Source organism: Lepisma saccharinum, chromosome 25 (genome assembly GCF_977018435.1).
Source record: "Lepisma saccharinum chromosome 25, izLepSacc3.1, whole genome shotgun sequence".
Taxonomy (NCBI): domain Eukaryota; kingdom Metazoa; phylum Arthropoda; class Insecta; order Zygentoma; family Lepismatidae; genus Lepisma; species Lepisma saccharinum.
The window spans coordinates 7,626,249-7,642,356 of record NC_139253.1 but is presented as its reverse complement, the minus strand read 5'-3'; the positions used below and the strand labels follow the sequence as shown (position 1 = coordinate 7,642,356).

The window sequence follows — 16,108 nt, the reverse complement described above, 5'->3', positions numbered from 1 at the left end:
AGTTAGGTGGCAGAACAGCCGTATACTGAAACTCGCCCCTTTATAAAGAATTAAGAACAACGTAAAGTATTTACTTTATAACTAGAAACACAATCTTTCTTTGGATCAATAATAGATTCGTTATCAACCAAAACACGTGGGACACAAAAACGATTTATTTGTATCTTCTAAAAAACACAAATTTTGCAATTTTGCCAACCCTGACTAGTTAGCTGTTTGTAGTGCCATGCTTCCTCGAATATCTAAGAGTTAAGACACTTACGTTTTGTGAGTTGCAACTTGATTCCATGAATTTCATTTCTCCGAGTTTGAACCTTGTTCCAACAACTTTTGGCAATTTAACATTCATTCTTAAAATACAAACTTTTATATTTTAACTTACCAAATAGGACATTATATACGAGGCGCATCCAGAAAGTAAGTTTCCCTAGTTTTTTTTAAAAAAACCAACACAGTTTCAGGAAACCATTTATTGGCAACAGGTACAGCAAAGGTTCAGCTATTTTTCAACATAGCAACCACCAGAATTGAGACACTTGTCGTATCGTGGTATCAGCTTTTGGATCCCACTGACGTAGAACTCTGCCGCCTGTGAATGGAACCAGCGTGTGACAGACGTCTTCAGCTCTTCGTCGTTGCCAAAACGCTCACCGGAGGACAGGAATTTCTTGAGGTGCAAGAAAACGTGAAAATCGCTGGGAGCCAGATCAGGACTCTAAGGTGGATGATCAAACAACTCCCAGCCAAATTCCGTCAAAACAGCTGCTGTGCGCCGAGCCGTATGTGGACGAGCATTGTCATGGAGGAGCACAACACCTGCAGTAAGTAGTGTTGCCCACGGGACGAGACGGAACAGGCTTTTAAAAATTCGAGACGAGACGAGATTGACCATGTGTCATGAGACAAACGAATATTTTCGAGACGAGACGGCATTTCCACGAAACGAGACAGGCCAGTAAGCATGCCACGCCTCTTGTTTTGAATGGCACGTCGCAATTTCTTTAGTGTTTCACAGTAATGGTCAGCGTTCACCGTTTCACCTCTGGGGAGGAAGTCAATGAGCAAAATGCCCTTCCTGTCCCAAAACACGGTGCACATCACTTTCTGTACCGACAGCGTCTGTTTGAATTTATTCTTGACCGGAGATCCACTATGCCGCCAATGCATTGACTGCTGCTTGGTTTCCGGGGTGAAGTGCGAAATCCACGTCTCATCGCCCGTGATGATCCTGTCGAGAAAATCATCGCCGTCATCATGGTACCGTTGCAGGAATGTCAGTGCTGCTCCTGAACGTTTCATTTTGTGTTCGGGTGTCAGGTTTTTCGGCACCCACCTGGCATACAATTTTTTGAACAGCAGGCTCTGCGTGACAATCTCATGCAACACGGATCGCGATATCTGCGGAAAAAGGCTTCTCAACTCCGTAATCGTGAAGCGACGGTTCTCTACGATGCGCTGCCGCACCAGCTCAACCAGATCATCAGTGATGAGGGACGGACGCCCACTGCGCTCTTCATCATGGACACTTTGACGACCTTCCGAAAACTGCCGACACCAGCGGCGCACCATCTGCTTACTCATAATGTTCGCCCCATAGACCTCACAGAGCTGACGATTAATGTCAATTGGCGCAATGCTTTGTGCATTCAGGAACGTTATCACCGCATGCGGCGGGAGAAGGAATACGAGCTTCCATTTCGGACCACTGCTGCCTCGCTACTGCCATGCGGCGGGAGAAGGAATACGAGCTTCCACTTCGGACCACTGCTGCCTCGCTACTGGCGCCGGGCGGGATCTGTCCGCCTGGCATATGATTGATACGTCTTAGCTCTGCTGCGCATGCGCAATTTACACGGCTCATTATGTTTACTTTCACGGGGAAAAAATAGGGAAACTTACTTTCTGGATGCGCCTCGTACATGGTCATAATTAAATCTTCCCTACTCAGATCCCTCTGTTAGAAGTATGGGATTAATTTTCACGACATGGGTTTGTTATCCTGATGTCCAACCCTACCAGCAGGATTGATGATTTTCTTGTCGAGGTTTCCTGCCTCGAATTTTTGCCTTATCAAGGTTACGAAGTTCCTTCCCCTGCTGTTATTATTGATTGATTTGGTGTTTTGAGCCCACTTTATGCACAAGAACGATAATCGGGACTGGACCTACAGTTTAAAGTGGGATCCACCTGGTATTATTAAAATAGCATATAGTTTATTAACATATACAGTATGTTACTAGGAGGTTTTTACTCCACAGATAATGACTCCAATGGAGAAGAGAAGAGATATTAACAATATGTACCACATGATGAAGCTGGAAGAACTACAAAATATAACGAACGGGAACGTAACAGTCACTGGAGACAAAGAAGAGGTGAGTTGAAAACGAAAAGAGTTCAAATTCTATCTAAATGACACATAAGCCTACTCACAACGTCACATTTTTGCATGTTCCTCTCTCCTTGTTCATCCGCCATGCGTATCACCGGTAAAATGGCGTGGGCAAATTTGGATGACTTGTAGGGCTAGGTCATTGCTATGAAGGCTGCTTGTTTGGTTTTCGTTAGTTTCGAATTTGTTTTTTGGTTTTCGCAACATAACAAAATGCAGGCTCGACCAGGACTCGAACTTAATTTTAAAGGAATACATACCCCTATGCGGTAGCATCTCCACTGAGCTACCGAGCCGGCCTGTTTTACGTGTGTGGAATAGTCTTTGAGAGTGCTACCGCAACAGGATCTCTTGCCTTTGTAACACTGGCACACACAGGATATGTACGTACTACGTAGATGAAATATCTACGTAATACATCTCCTGTATGTGCTTAAATTAATTAAGAACTTTAATACTTCTAAATTTACAGAAGTCTAAATGTTTCCACCAAAATACCAAACATCCTTCTCTAAATATTGCATTGTGGATTTTAAATGTGAGTTTGTGTCTTCCTTTCTTTCACACTTTCAGTATATTTTTTCCTCTTTGTACGGGAAAATTAAAATCAGTATGGTTTCTATCTTTTTTGCATCAAATAATATTAAGTATTTTTCTCACACATTTCATTCACTAGGTTTCATATACACGTAACTGGAAATGCATCAAATTAATTATTATGCACTTTTAAAGCATTTGACGTTAATTAATTTTGGCTTCTTGGAAATTATCTTGTCTGATCGTGTCTATTGATTCATTTTTAGTCCACCAGATGGAAAGCTAGTGATGGAAGTAAATGTTGATGCATTTCTCCCTATATTTCGATGCGCCAAGAACGCATTACAAACAGTTTATGCAATTTAATGTATTATCGAAGTAAAAAAAAGGTAATTATGCGATATCGCCCGAACACCTCTCACTCATTTATTTCGTTAATTTTAGAATTGATACTTACCTATTCTGCATTGCGGAAGATTATTTAAGTTGAAGTTATGCCTTTTTCCATAAAATAGTGTCAACTTTTCATATTTCGAGTCATTATTTGTCTTCCTCGTTCCGCTTGGGTAACAGACAATATGGCGTGCACTTGTCATGGATCATCACGCATCGTGCTTGTGTTTTGTCGATTTGGAGTGGGTATGCAGTGTTTCAACCTTCTTAACCGAAAAATACCTACTTTCATGTTCATTATGTCATCACAAACCATTGACGGATAGCCCCAAACAACCATTCACGATAGCCCCACAAACCATTGACGGATAGCCCCAAAAATTATTCACGATAGCCCCAAAACCATTCACGATAGCCCCAAAAACCATTGACGGATAGCCCCAAAAACCATTCACGATAGCCCCACGGACCATTTCCGGCAAGGTTAGGTTAGGTCGGGTTAGGTTAGGTAAGCATTGTTAAAAAAATGATTTTTTTTTTTTTAAAAAAAGGCACGTTTGGAAACACTGGCGAGACCGCGTGACTTTCGACGCTCGCGCCATCTGCAGGTACATAATGGAAACAACGGCATAATGTTGTCGGTTTACAAAAAATGCAAGTTCCTTACATAAAAAGTGATTATTTCTTGTTCTGCAGCATTCTATGGTGAAGTTTTCAGTTTCCGCGAAAGAAAATACCTCGAAGAACTTCAACAATGCTACAGAAACTGATTTCAGTGAGTAGTTTCACCTGTAAATTTGAAGAAATCCGTTCGGGCGATATCGCATATTTACTAAATTAAGCACATAGCTATTTGTCAGTTGATCAAATTGCGTTTTAATGTACGTAACTAAGAAAATTATAAACGGTGATGTTATTTTTTTTTATTGTTATACATGATCGTGTGTATGGAAAATGTTTAACATTTTAAGTACGACGAATGATAAACATATTCTCGTGGGATATCGACCACGTGAGCTCCGGAAAGGTTTCCAAAATTTCAACAGCTAAAGTCAGTCTCACAGAAGTGACGTTAGATCTCGAAAACTAGTAAACTTTTCCAGAACTGACTTACGTTGAAGAGTTGGGACTGACAAATCCAGAAATCTCGGGAAAAAATTCCAGAACTCGCTTGGTCGATAGTTTGTGACAATCGGTTCAATTTATGTGTTTTTTTAAAAAAAATTACAATGAGGTGAAAATTCTCCAAACAAAGAAGTTGGTAGACGGAATTGGCTATGCGCGGAATAAAAATGTGAATCAAGACTTGTAGAAAAGATAAAATTAATTCACTGAATCAATAAAAGTATTACCCACTGAGATAATGGGAAAAATTTACTTTCTCCCGACAGCTTGATTGGGGAAAGTACCTTGATATTCTGATGGAAGATACGAACGTCACCTTGGACCTTGAGACCGACCGAATTCTTGTTTTGGAAAAGAAATACTTCCACAAACTGTCGGAACTGCTCAAAAAGACAGAACCTCGTAGCGTGGGTAAGTATTTCTACTAGGGAAAGGGGCTATGGCTCCAGTTTGTAATGTCATTGATAGGTAATGAAGGCAAAAACTAATTGCGCTTCGGATTTGTCATTTTTTTAAAATCTAGTATACGAGAGCTACTGCTCTTGTGAAGAAAATACTGGCATTGTTATGGTTCAAAGTACTTATCGTATTTTCCTGGCCAGTTAGCGTAGTTCTTTCTAGTACAAAAATATAATATAATTAAAATGCTGCGGACTATTGTTATACTTTCTGACCAATGAAAATTCAATGACCTAGTAATAGAGAATTATTTCATTCTTTTCAGTGAGATACATTTGGTGGCGAGTTTTCTCAGCAATGGCTTCTTTGACTCTACAGGAGTTTCGAGACATTGGATTCAAATTTCAACAAAGAGTTTATGGCCTTAAACAAAAGACTGCCAGGTGCGTAGGGGAAGTTAGTTGAAATTGTTACGCTTAAGGGCAATTACATTATGACGGGTGTGAGATTCAGACAAATTTACAGTTATTTTTTTTCATTATTTTCTTAGCAGCTTCAAATATGTAACTTTATCAATTAATGTAATTTAATTTCTATTCTATTGATTAAAGCTGTTTAATTTCAGAATATTCCTCCTCCATCTCAATTTTCTGCTACAGAAAATATTTTTTTGTAATTGTGACGGGCATGACAGTTCTGAGACTTGACTTTATGACCTGTCTCAGTCTTCCAGAAAACTGAGAAATACCTATAGGTTTACTGAAACAATTTTATTTTAACAAAGCAAACTTTACTCGAGATTTAGATGACTTTAGTTTCTAAAAATATTGCTACATCTTTTGTTATAAACATGTTTTGCCTGTGACAAATTTTGTGACATCATGCACCGTATCATATAAAACCTCACACAGGGTCTTTAGGGAGCGCAACTCACCGTATATAACACTAGCGTAGCACCGATATTCAATATATCTCTTGGAGACAACCACTGTTTACTCTATAACTTTCAGACTACAACTGGGCGGAGATATGTTATTGCGATCTATTTAAAGGGGATTCAAATTTACGATCGTTAAAGCCGTTGAGCCAGTTCCATCCTGTCGTTAACCGTACTTTTTGCATAAAGCTGACTTTATTTCATATGATTTCCCACTGAAGGTCGCCGGTGTAATATGCTTGTAACAAGCTACTTCCCACGCTTTAGCAGGACCCCGTGGCGAAGTGATTTGACTATCGAGCTATGACGGCAGGGGTTCCGGGTTCGAATAACGTCTTTGGCGTGATACGGTATTTACTTTGTAGGATTATGGAACATTGCAAAAGCTTCAGAAATGAAGAAGGCTGCTTCAGAGCAAGATATAAAAACAAGAAATGAGACGATTAGAGCGAAATTAGAATTAATTTTGTTTTCTTATAGTATAACACACATAATGAAACTAAACTAATTGGAAACACCACACATAAAATCCCACTTTTACTCTATAAAGTAATAGCTTTGAATCAATGTGTTATTTAAAAGCCATGAAACTAATTGTTTTGGTTTATACTACTTCGCTTTTTGTGATACTTTTGGCTAATTTGCGAAGATGGGGATGAGTGATGAAATTGATGAATGAACACACAAACATCCATGCCCAGGCCGGGATTCGAACCCGGTAATTTTGGCGTCGTAGCGCGACGTGCTAACCACTCCGCCACGGGAGGCGGCCCATGAAACTAATGTTTGCATTAATAATTCCAAATTCTGCATAGTTTTCGCTTTAATTTCATATGTAAAAAGTGATACTTTGAATAAAAATAAATTAACCTGGTTTGTTCACTTTCACACGGAATGGCTCTTAAGTACTTTTCGATAATTCTCAATTTCGTTGACAACTTGTAATTCAAAACATTGTACCATGTATTTTTTTGACAATTGTTGAAGGGAAAAGGCCCTTCTTGTAGTTGTATTTTTCTAACTTTACTTTGCTTTTCTGCCTCTTTAATTTCAAATTAGTAACAATCGAGTGATAATTGGAGACTTTCACTTAAGAGTCTTCTTTTGTCTTTTCAGGTGGAAAAGCTGCACCAGTAATGTCAATTCGAACTTTGGAATGGCCGTTAGTTACTTATACGTTCAAAAATATTTCAACAATAAATCCAAGGAAAAGGTAAGATGGCGCTACAATCCATATCATTATTTTGATAATCACGGTTTACAGTTTATTTCGTTATTATTGTGAGAAAGAAACGAGTAAATTACGTAAGAATTTGACGAGTCATCCTTTACCAATAGCCACTATATTGGATTCAAAAGTGATAGAGATATATATATGTATTTATGTACGACTTTCATTACATGGCCAAGTTTAGGCTATAATAACTTCTCGTCCACTTGACCAGTAATTACGTATTTTCACATTTTCACACATTATGTACTAATTCACCTTAAGGAAACATTTATTTAAAATTCCTAATAGCATCGACATGATGTTTAATAGTAGCTGTCTTATTTGCTGTCTTTCTGTGTACACTAGGGTTCCAAGATATTTCAGAAAATATTACGGGACACTTATTTCTCAAGGCAACGATGCACAATATCTCCTTCTTCTTACGGAACGGGGTATACCTTGTTTTAAAGCTCCACTACTGATTATGTCTTCTATGAAAGAATTAAGGTAAGGAAACATGTATTTATGGAACTTTTCACACTAAATGACGTTCACTTTTAATGCAATTTTCTAGTATTGTCACTGATCCATAAGTTAATCACTTACACGGAATGGGTCAATGGAAAAATCATATAATATAGTACATTATATTGAAACATTTCTGGACAAACCACAATGAAATGAATTTAGAAGAGGCAGTCAAAAGAAAACAGTACATGGTGACAAAGTATAAGTCTGAATTGTGCTGGAATGTTTCTCTGCAGAATGAATTTCACTCAAGAGTTGTTTGTTTTGAAGCAGCCTATTGAAAAATGACACAATTCTCGCTATAAAAATGACGACAGTTTTTACAGACAGCTTGCTTCTCTCATCAGTCCATAGAGAGTTCATTTGAGAGAACAACCGTTTAACTTGAATTAGTACCAGGAATACACATAACACACTCTTATTACTTTTTCCTAACGGATTCCTATCGTTGAAATACGGGACAAAAAAGCTGTCCCGAAGACTTTTGCCCGGACAACAGGATGCCTTAACGAAATACGGGATGTTCCCGTATTTTACGGGACGTCTGGGAACCCTAGTGTACACGCCGCCCAGTCTGGGAAGCAAATTTCCAGTTCTAATTTATTTAAAAATAAAGCTTTCGCTTTTCTTTTAATGTTGCAACTGAAGAAGGAGGTTTCGATTTCCAGGGATAATTTGTTCCAGAAGCATGTGGAAGTAATGGTAAAGGAATTGCAAAACAGACAGAGTTGTGAAGAAGACTTGACAGCATGGACTTTTCGCTGGTGTCGAGACTAGAGGCGACAACTTGAGATAAATTTAGGAGGGCAAGATCGGCATAAACAATACATAAAATATACCGTTCTACGTGAATTTGGGGGGTAGAAATGCCTCCCCCCCAAAGTCAGCGGCTATGGTCGAAATCGGCTGTATCTTTTAATTTCTAGGGCTATGTACAGAAGAACTAAGTTGTTGATATTGCGTTTATCGTTTAATTTAAGCGACTCAACTGAGCAGTGCTGAAAGTGGGGGGATGTGGGAATGCTATCCCTTCAATTAAAAAAATACTCATAATCTCCCACTAACATTTTACCGTTATTATTATTATTTTACAAATCATAAAATTGAAATTCAATTTAAAATACCTTGGAGTTGTCAAGTTCAGGCCTGAGTCCATTATTAACACAGAAACTGGATTCAACTTGCTTCCCTTCCATTTAAAAATGTTCAATTTCTTGATGAATAGTGACCCTACCTTACCGGAAATGGTTCGTGGGGCTATGTTTGAATGGTTCGTGGGGCTATGCGTCAATTGTTTGTGGGGCTACGTAGGTATATTTGGGTGCAGTGGGGTGGAAACACTGCATGCCGAGTACGGTAGTGAAACTGTGACCGCCATTTTGCGTGTTACCGAAGGCAAAAAGAAACGAAGAAAACTTACTCGATATGTCGCAAATAGAGCTTATTTCCTTGAAATAAGCGAAATGCCACCTTCAGCAAATTTTCTCAATGCAGAATACGTAAGAACGAATATTCAAATTAAATGAACTAGCAAATTTCAGCCGTTTCTCCGATACGAGAAATTTACCATATATTATATCGAAAACATTTACCATGTTATCTTTTCTGTAAGAATCAGAAAATCAGATTTGGTAACATTATCGTATGGGTAAAACGGATTCCTTCAAATTTCCTTCAAATTTACAGGAGAAAGTACTTACGGAAAACATTTTCTTGAGCGTTTTGGAAGTTCCTGAATGTAGATTTGATCCATTTTAATGTGAATGCGTTTTGTTTTCTGCGAAAATCTCTGTCCGACACGCTGTTTCTGCTCGCGCCATTTGCTTTTTGCATGAGAGTGCAATGTTCCGTGTGTTAAGACGATGCAACCCCGTAGCCAGTGTTTCAGCCTCGCCGTGTTTTCACTAGAACCACCTGTCGAGTTCGGAACAAGCCATTTTTCCCGAATGGGTGTCACTTATCGCACAACATTGTAGCAACATTGTGTTCGGACTTCACAGGAGAGAGCTGTTTTTACAATTTTTCTTTGTATTTATGCTAATGGAACCTAACCTAACAGGCCTAACCTAACCACGTAGGCATTCCTCGTCTGACGTCAATATTCAAGGTTGCAAGATTGTTGTGCGTAAAGGAAGAGAATTAACGAATTACGAAAGAAAGACGGTTCCGACCCGAATGGGTGTCACTTATCGCACAACACTGTAGCAACATTGTGTTCTGACGTCACAGGAAAGCTCTTTTTCATGTTAGGCAATACAAGCTAACGCGTCTCTTAGCGAAAATAATAATTTTTCTTGGTATCTATGCTAATGGAACCTAACCCAACAGGCCTAACCTAACCACGTAGGCATTCCTCGTCTGACGTCAATATTCAAGGTTGCAAGATGGTTGTGCGTAAAGGAAGAGCATTAACAAATTTCGAAAGAAAGATGGTTCCGACCCGAATGGTGTCACTTATCGCACAACACTCTAGCAACATTGTGTTCTGACGTCACAGGAGAAATCTTTTTCATGTTAGGCAATACAAATGTAACGCGTCTCTTAGCGAAAATATTATTTTTTCTTTGTATTTATGCTAATGGAACCTAACCTAACAGGCCTAACCTAACCACGTAGGCATTCCTCGTCTGACGTCAATATTCAAGGTTGCAAGAGTGTTGTGCGTAAAGGAAGAGCATTAACGAATTACGAAAGAAAGATGGTTCCGAATTGCTGTGTACGGACAATGAACGTGGTAAATCGCAAGGTTATTTTACAAGTTCTACACGTAAATGCGACGTACAGTGGGATCCATGAGTATTACAGTGCAAATTGTCCATCACCACGTTCATGCACTCTATTTGACCAAATAAGAGCTTCAAGAATTAAAAGAAAACTCAAAACAAGCTGTTGACAACTTCTGCACCAGCATACACAAAGATTCATCGCTAAAAAACACATAGGATGCAAGAGAAAAATTAATGAAAGTAGTCATGGACAATTTGCACGGTAATACTCATGGATCCCACTGTACTAGCATAATTTCAAATAGGGGCACGAAAGTAGATATTTTCCGGTGAACGAGGTTGCACTACTGCATAAATCGACAAAATACTCTCAGAATGTCCCCTAAACCTGTATGCTATGACGGCCATAATGTGTTACAGATTCGAAACAACAATTAACAGTAAGTACTCGTAAATAGAGAAAATAAACATTATCTTAGTTAGAAATGCATTATTTCGCCTTAAGAAATGTTCCGCAACACGTTAGCAATGTAAAGAAGTCCGAAATATATGATTCGTAGGTGTTTCACCCATACGATAATAGTACCCATCTCTCTTCGAGATTTCAGGTTTCAATGTTTCTGTTTCGTTCCAGGCTCTTGAAATGATAAACGACGTCAGGGACACTTTTAAGGAAATAGTAAAGGGACTTACTTGGATGGACGGAATAACCAAAAACAGAACTTTGGACAAAGCAGAAGCCATTAGGCCTTTCATAGGCTTCCCAGGATGGCTGCTGACACCTGGCGAGCTGGAGGAGTACTACGAAGGAGTAAGTTTGATTTTGATTTGGTGTTTTAAGTCCACATTGTGCACAGTAAGGCTAATCGGGACAGGACCTACAGATTAAAGTGAAATCCGAACCACTATGTGCTTCCACCGGGTAACTAATAAATTGGAAGGATTTTAAATAATTTCCCCCTGTTGTAATTTTGTTATCCAATGAAAATCAATTTTGATTATTTTTCAGGCACTTCTCAGAGTATAATTTACGCTGTAAATATCAATTTTTATAGGTCTTCAGATATACGGGCTGGCATTTTTTAAGAAATAAAAATTGGGCAATTTTAAAGAGTTTTAACTAGAAGAAGAAACCAGTATCAGAGCTAAACTGTTTTCTGCCAAGACTTTGGATGCATATATTTTATCTAAAAATATATAGCTCTTATATTATATTACTTCCCTACTAAAAAAAATCCATAAACTTTGATTTTTGTTCAAATTGAATATAAATTGCGGCCTTAAATTTCAGCCCTTTTTCATTCGAGATGGTGCAAAAACGCAATGAACATAAAATAATGCTTGAAATGTAGTGAAAGCCAAGTTGTTTACCACAGCTTTCTATCATATTTCTTAGATGAGTTATCATAATTATCGCAACTGCAAAAAATGGCCACCATTTTAAAACAAAATCAAGCTTAGAAAAATATTGCCTGCTTTGACTACCACTGCATAGGTGTTAAAAACAACCAAAGTATTGAAAATTTTAAAAGTGGTCAAGCAACCAGTGCTGGAACATTCAGTATGGACTGACCCATCTGCATTCTGGACAAAAACTCTTTTCTTAGTACAATATCTGTGAACTAACAGTGGATGAACATCCCACTTATTCAACATTTCTAACAATATTATGTGTAGGGCCTCCCCGATGGCGCAGTGGAAGCGTCATTGCCTTGTAATCAAGGGGTACCGGGCTCGAACCCGGCGGAGACACATAGTGGCTCGGACCCAACTTTAAACTGTAGGTCCAGTTCCGATTAGCCTTACTGTGCATAAAGTGGACTTAAAACACCAAGTCAATAAATCAATATTATGTATACTCATAATAGTGGTAATTTGTGAGTGTTTTAGGGAAATTTGTCAAAGATATAGCTGTATGCTAGTGGAAAATTGTTTCATACGCCCTATACTGAAATATTACCTTTCTGATTTTTTAATATTATATTTGACATGTATTGATTTTGCTGTGCAAATATTTTCATTGTGGATAAACCTGGGACTCCCTATCAGACAATTACCCGAAGTGGAGTGTCTTTTTCATCACAACATATTACTTTATTTGAAGATTTTTGTACTTTCTGAGTAGGTAAGAATGGTAATATAGTCATTTTCTGTTAGTACTGTCCTTCTCCCCTCCAACAATACTTAAATCATCTCAATACTCTACATAGTTTCCGAGATATGACATGTTTTGTGTCACACGATGCGTTCGTTCGTCCACTCAATTTCTGGAAATCTTCAAATCTTAAAAAAAAAAAAAAAAAAAAGTAACTCAAAATAATTGTTGGACAAGTCTAATATTACATATTTGTCATATTGGACCAAGTATCTATCAGTAAATAAAAATGAAGCAAATCCACGACTATGAAGCAACCTGTTCTGGGTGATTTCGCGTGTAATGACACATTTGTGATGTGGTTGGAAGTTTTTGACACCGATGATATGGTGGAAGAATTGAACGTATAGAAACCAATCATATACTGGACCCCCTCAAATTTTCATTCTGGATACACTCTAGTGAGTGCGTGTGTTATACATAATAATCGCAAGAGGGTAAAGTTGAAGTCCTGATTCGAACGCCAGTGGGGCTCTCGTCACTTTTACCTGCCGTGTTTAGGCATTCATTCATTCACTGCGACGTTATACTCCCAAAATAATAACACAGCCTAGCAAAGGTAACGGAACCGCAACCTCACGTTAAGAAACTTCTAATGAAACTGAGTTGGCAACACCTCCTTTACTCCACGTGGACTTGACAAGAGTTGTCAGTTCATAACGTACGTTATTGGTGGAAAGGTTTGTGGGGAGGATATACGCGGACGTGGGAGATGGTTGTTTACTTCTGTAACAGAGGCAACTGATCTTCCAGAACTTTCTTTGAAATAAAGTGGCGTTCGAATCAGGACTTGAACTATACGCTATAGTTGCGGCGTTGAAATGACGTCACCGGCTCGTGGCTGTTTCGGGAGTTGTGACTCGATCCCAAGTTGCAAATGCATCACTCTATCATATGAACTTTCTCTTCCAGGCAGAGGTGGTGGAAGGAGAACTCTTCGAAACTTACATGAGGCTGTCCAATGTTTCTGTCAAAAGGATGATAGAGGATCTTCGCAGAAAACCGGAAAGAGACAGGTATATTCCATTTCTCAATGAGAGGGAGGATTGTTTTCAAGTGCATATATATATATATATATATATATATATATATATATATATTCATATTTGGAGATGTTAGTGTATGTTCTAGCTAAGCGTGCATAGAATTGAATGTATGGAGAGCAATTCTTGTCTAATGGCTTTTCCCTTTGTCTATGCCAATATTAAAAATAGCCTATATCGCCTGTCCACGTGTACCGAGTGAAGTTTTAAGACAATTTATGCACAGATAGGCTAATCAGGACTGGGCCTACAATTTAAAATGGGATCCGATTCACTATGTGCCTCAACCGGGTATCGAATCCGGGACCCCTTGCTTACAAGGCAACGAAGTTAACACTACACTCTAGTGAAGGCCGGCCCTGAATGAAGATGGATGGAGGACATTCCTAAACCCGAAGCGTTGAATAAGTTGTTACTAAGAGCCAGGAAACCATCCTTCGACCAATCAGTGTTATCGAAATTAAATGACTAACTTTGGCACGTGTCATAATCTCATAGTAAATCAGATGTCAACAAATGTGTTTCAATCACAATTGCGCTCCCACATTTACTTGAAATGCTTGAAGTTTTGCCATTTCCAGAATTTATGAATCCGCTCTCTAGCGCTTAAACAATCTCTAATCTACTGATTAGCACAAGGTATTTCATGACCTAGAAATTATTTAAAATGAAAAAAAAGATATGCATATTTATGACCTGGAAATAGTAAAAAATGAATCAAAATTTCGAAAAAATTACCAATATTTTTTTAAACACAGTTTGTAAATATAATATAATTCCTAATAATTATTAGTTCCTTAATAGGTAATGAGTTATTTTAAAGAGCAATTTATTGATGACAGTGAAAAATGTTTAAATTTACTATAACTCATTCTATAAGGGGGGATAATGCACTTGGACACCCCTTGTAAGATACGCACTGACTATTGCAGAACTAGTAAATATATGAAATTTAAAATCAGTTTACAAGAATAATTTTTCCCATATATTATTTAAAACACAAATTGCAGAGACTTTTAACATAACGCAACTGCATTTCAACTTCCTTTCTCATACATTTCTCACGCTTCTGTAAATCAAGACTTTCAAAACTAAAGAACACTACGAAAACAATAAATACATAACACACAGTTCCACACATTTAATTCATAGCATAGGGAGTTGGCGACAGTGAAAATGAAGTAATAGTCACACAAGAAACTCATAACTCAACTACATAATAAATCTCCGCGAACACAAAACAAAAATTACGCAAAAAAATTCATTTCCTAGAGAGAGTACGAACGGTTAAGGGTATCCTTATTTTTAATTGTTATGCGCCACTTTTCTACATATTTGTTTAATAGAGAACGAATTTTCGATTTCCAAGTGGTAGATATTCTTTACGTAATATTGCCATGCTGTCAAATAATACTACACAGTATGATAAAAGGCAATGATACAATTTGAACTGCATAACATTTTTACACAAATTAAAGTACGTACAGGAGAAAATAATAGAATTCTGAAAATGGCACAGAGTGAAATTTATGTGTATTTATGCAGAAATATAATATTTATATTGGTTATATAGGCTACTGGTGTACTAATACTAATAATGTACTTCTTGCACGTTAATTCTGAGACTTCACTTTGTAGAATTGTATTATTTTCTCGTATACAGTGATGGACAAAAGCAATCATACAGTGGAACTGAAAGGAAGAAAGCACGAATTGCAGCAGCTAGGAAAACAATAAGGAAGCCAAGACTGTTAATGCTTTACCATGTATGCACCAAACGATATATTGACAACAAAAATAAATATCAGATGCTGCTTGTAGAAAAATAAAATACAATACATTCTCATTACCCGCTTCTTTGGCTGGACAAGAGTATTCATACACCAACATAAAAGTTCACTTTGAAGAAAAGAAAGAAACAAATACCATGTCGTCATAATTTAGTATGCATTCCTCTGTTATGGAGAACAGCTGTCAGTCTCTTTTGCATAGAATGAACAAGAGGCGTGGTTATTTCAGATGTAATATTGTGCCACTCATGCAAAATGACCTCTTTCAGTCTATTCTTGCTTGTTATGTCATGTTTTCGGAGTCTGGTTTCTAAATGGCTCCAAAGATGTTCAATGGGGTGAAGGTCGGGGGGACTGATGTTGAGTTTTGAGTGTGTGGGGAGTATTATATAACAACCAAAGGCGGACAATCTCAGCTGTATGTTTAGGGTCGTTGTCCTGCTGGAAGTAAAAATCATTCCCAAGACCCAAATGATCGATACTCTGCTGCAAATTATTCTTCAGAATATCCAAATAGACAAATCTATCCATAGTTCCCTCAATAAAGACGAGTTCTCCAACACCTGAGGCTGACATACAGCCCCAGACCATAACGCCACCACCTCCATGTTTAACTGTAGCCAAGAGATTTTGAGGGTCAAGCTCAGTATTGGGCTTCTCCACACCAAAATTCTACCATCACTATGGATAATATTAAATTTACTCTCGTCCGTAAACAACACTTTATCCCAAAAGTACAAACTTTTACTCACATACTCCTTTGCAAATGTTAATCTGGCCTTCTTGTTCTTGTTACTGATGTATGGCTTCCTTCTAGGTACCCTAGCTCTGTACCCTTCTCGGTTGAAAAGCCTTCTAATACTTTTTGAG

At 38.0% G+C, this 16,108-nt stretch overlaps 1 protein-coding gene across 4 annotated transcripts in view; it reads left to right on the top strand.

Annotated features, from left to right (window-relative positions):
• LOC145979030 (endothelin-converting enzyme homolog) overlaps positions 1-16,108 on the top strand; it is a 124,757-nt gene that overhangs the window by 86,954 nt on the left and 21,695 nt on the right. For all 4 annotated transcript variants that reach the window (XM_083112104.1, XM_083112107.1, XM_083112106.1 and 1 more), the window contains exons 9-14: positions 2,259-2,375; positions 4,714-4,858; positions 5,172-5,289; positions 6,900-6,996; positions 10,885-11,061; positions 13,318-13,421. In XM_083112104.1, coding sequence (XP_082968230.1) covers positions 2,259-2,375; positions 4,714-4,858; positions 5,172-5,289; positions 6,900-6,996; positions 10,885-11,061; positions 13,318-13,421 — 758 coding nt within the window. The remainder of the gene's footprint in view (positions 1-2,258; positions 2,376-4,713; positions 4,859-5,171; positions 5,290-6,899; positions 6,997-10,884; positions 11,062-13,317; positions 13,422-16,108) is intronic.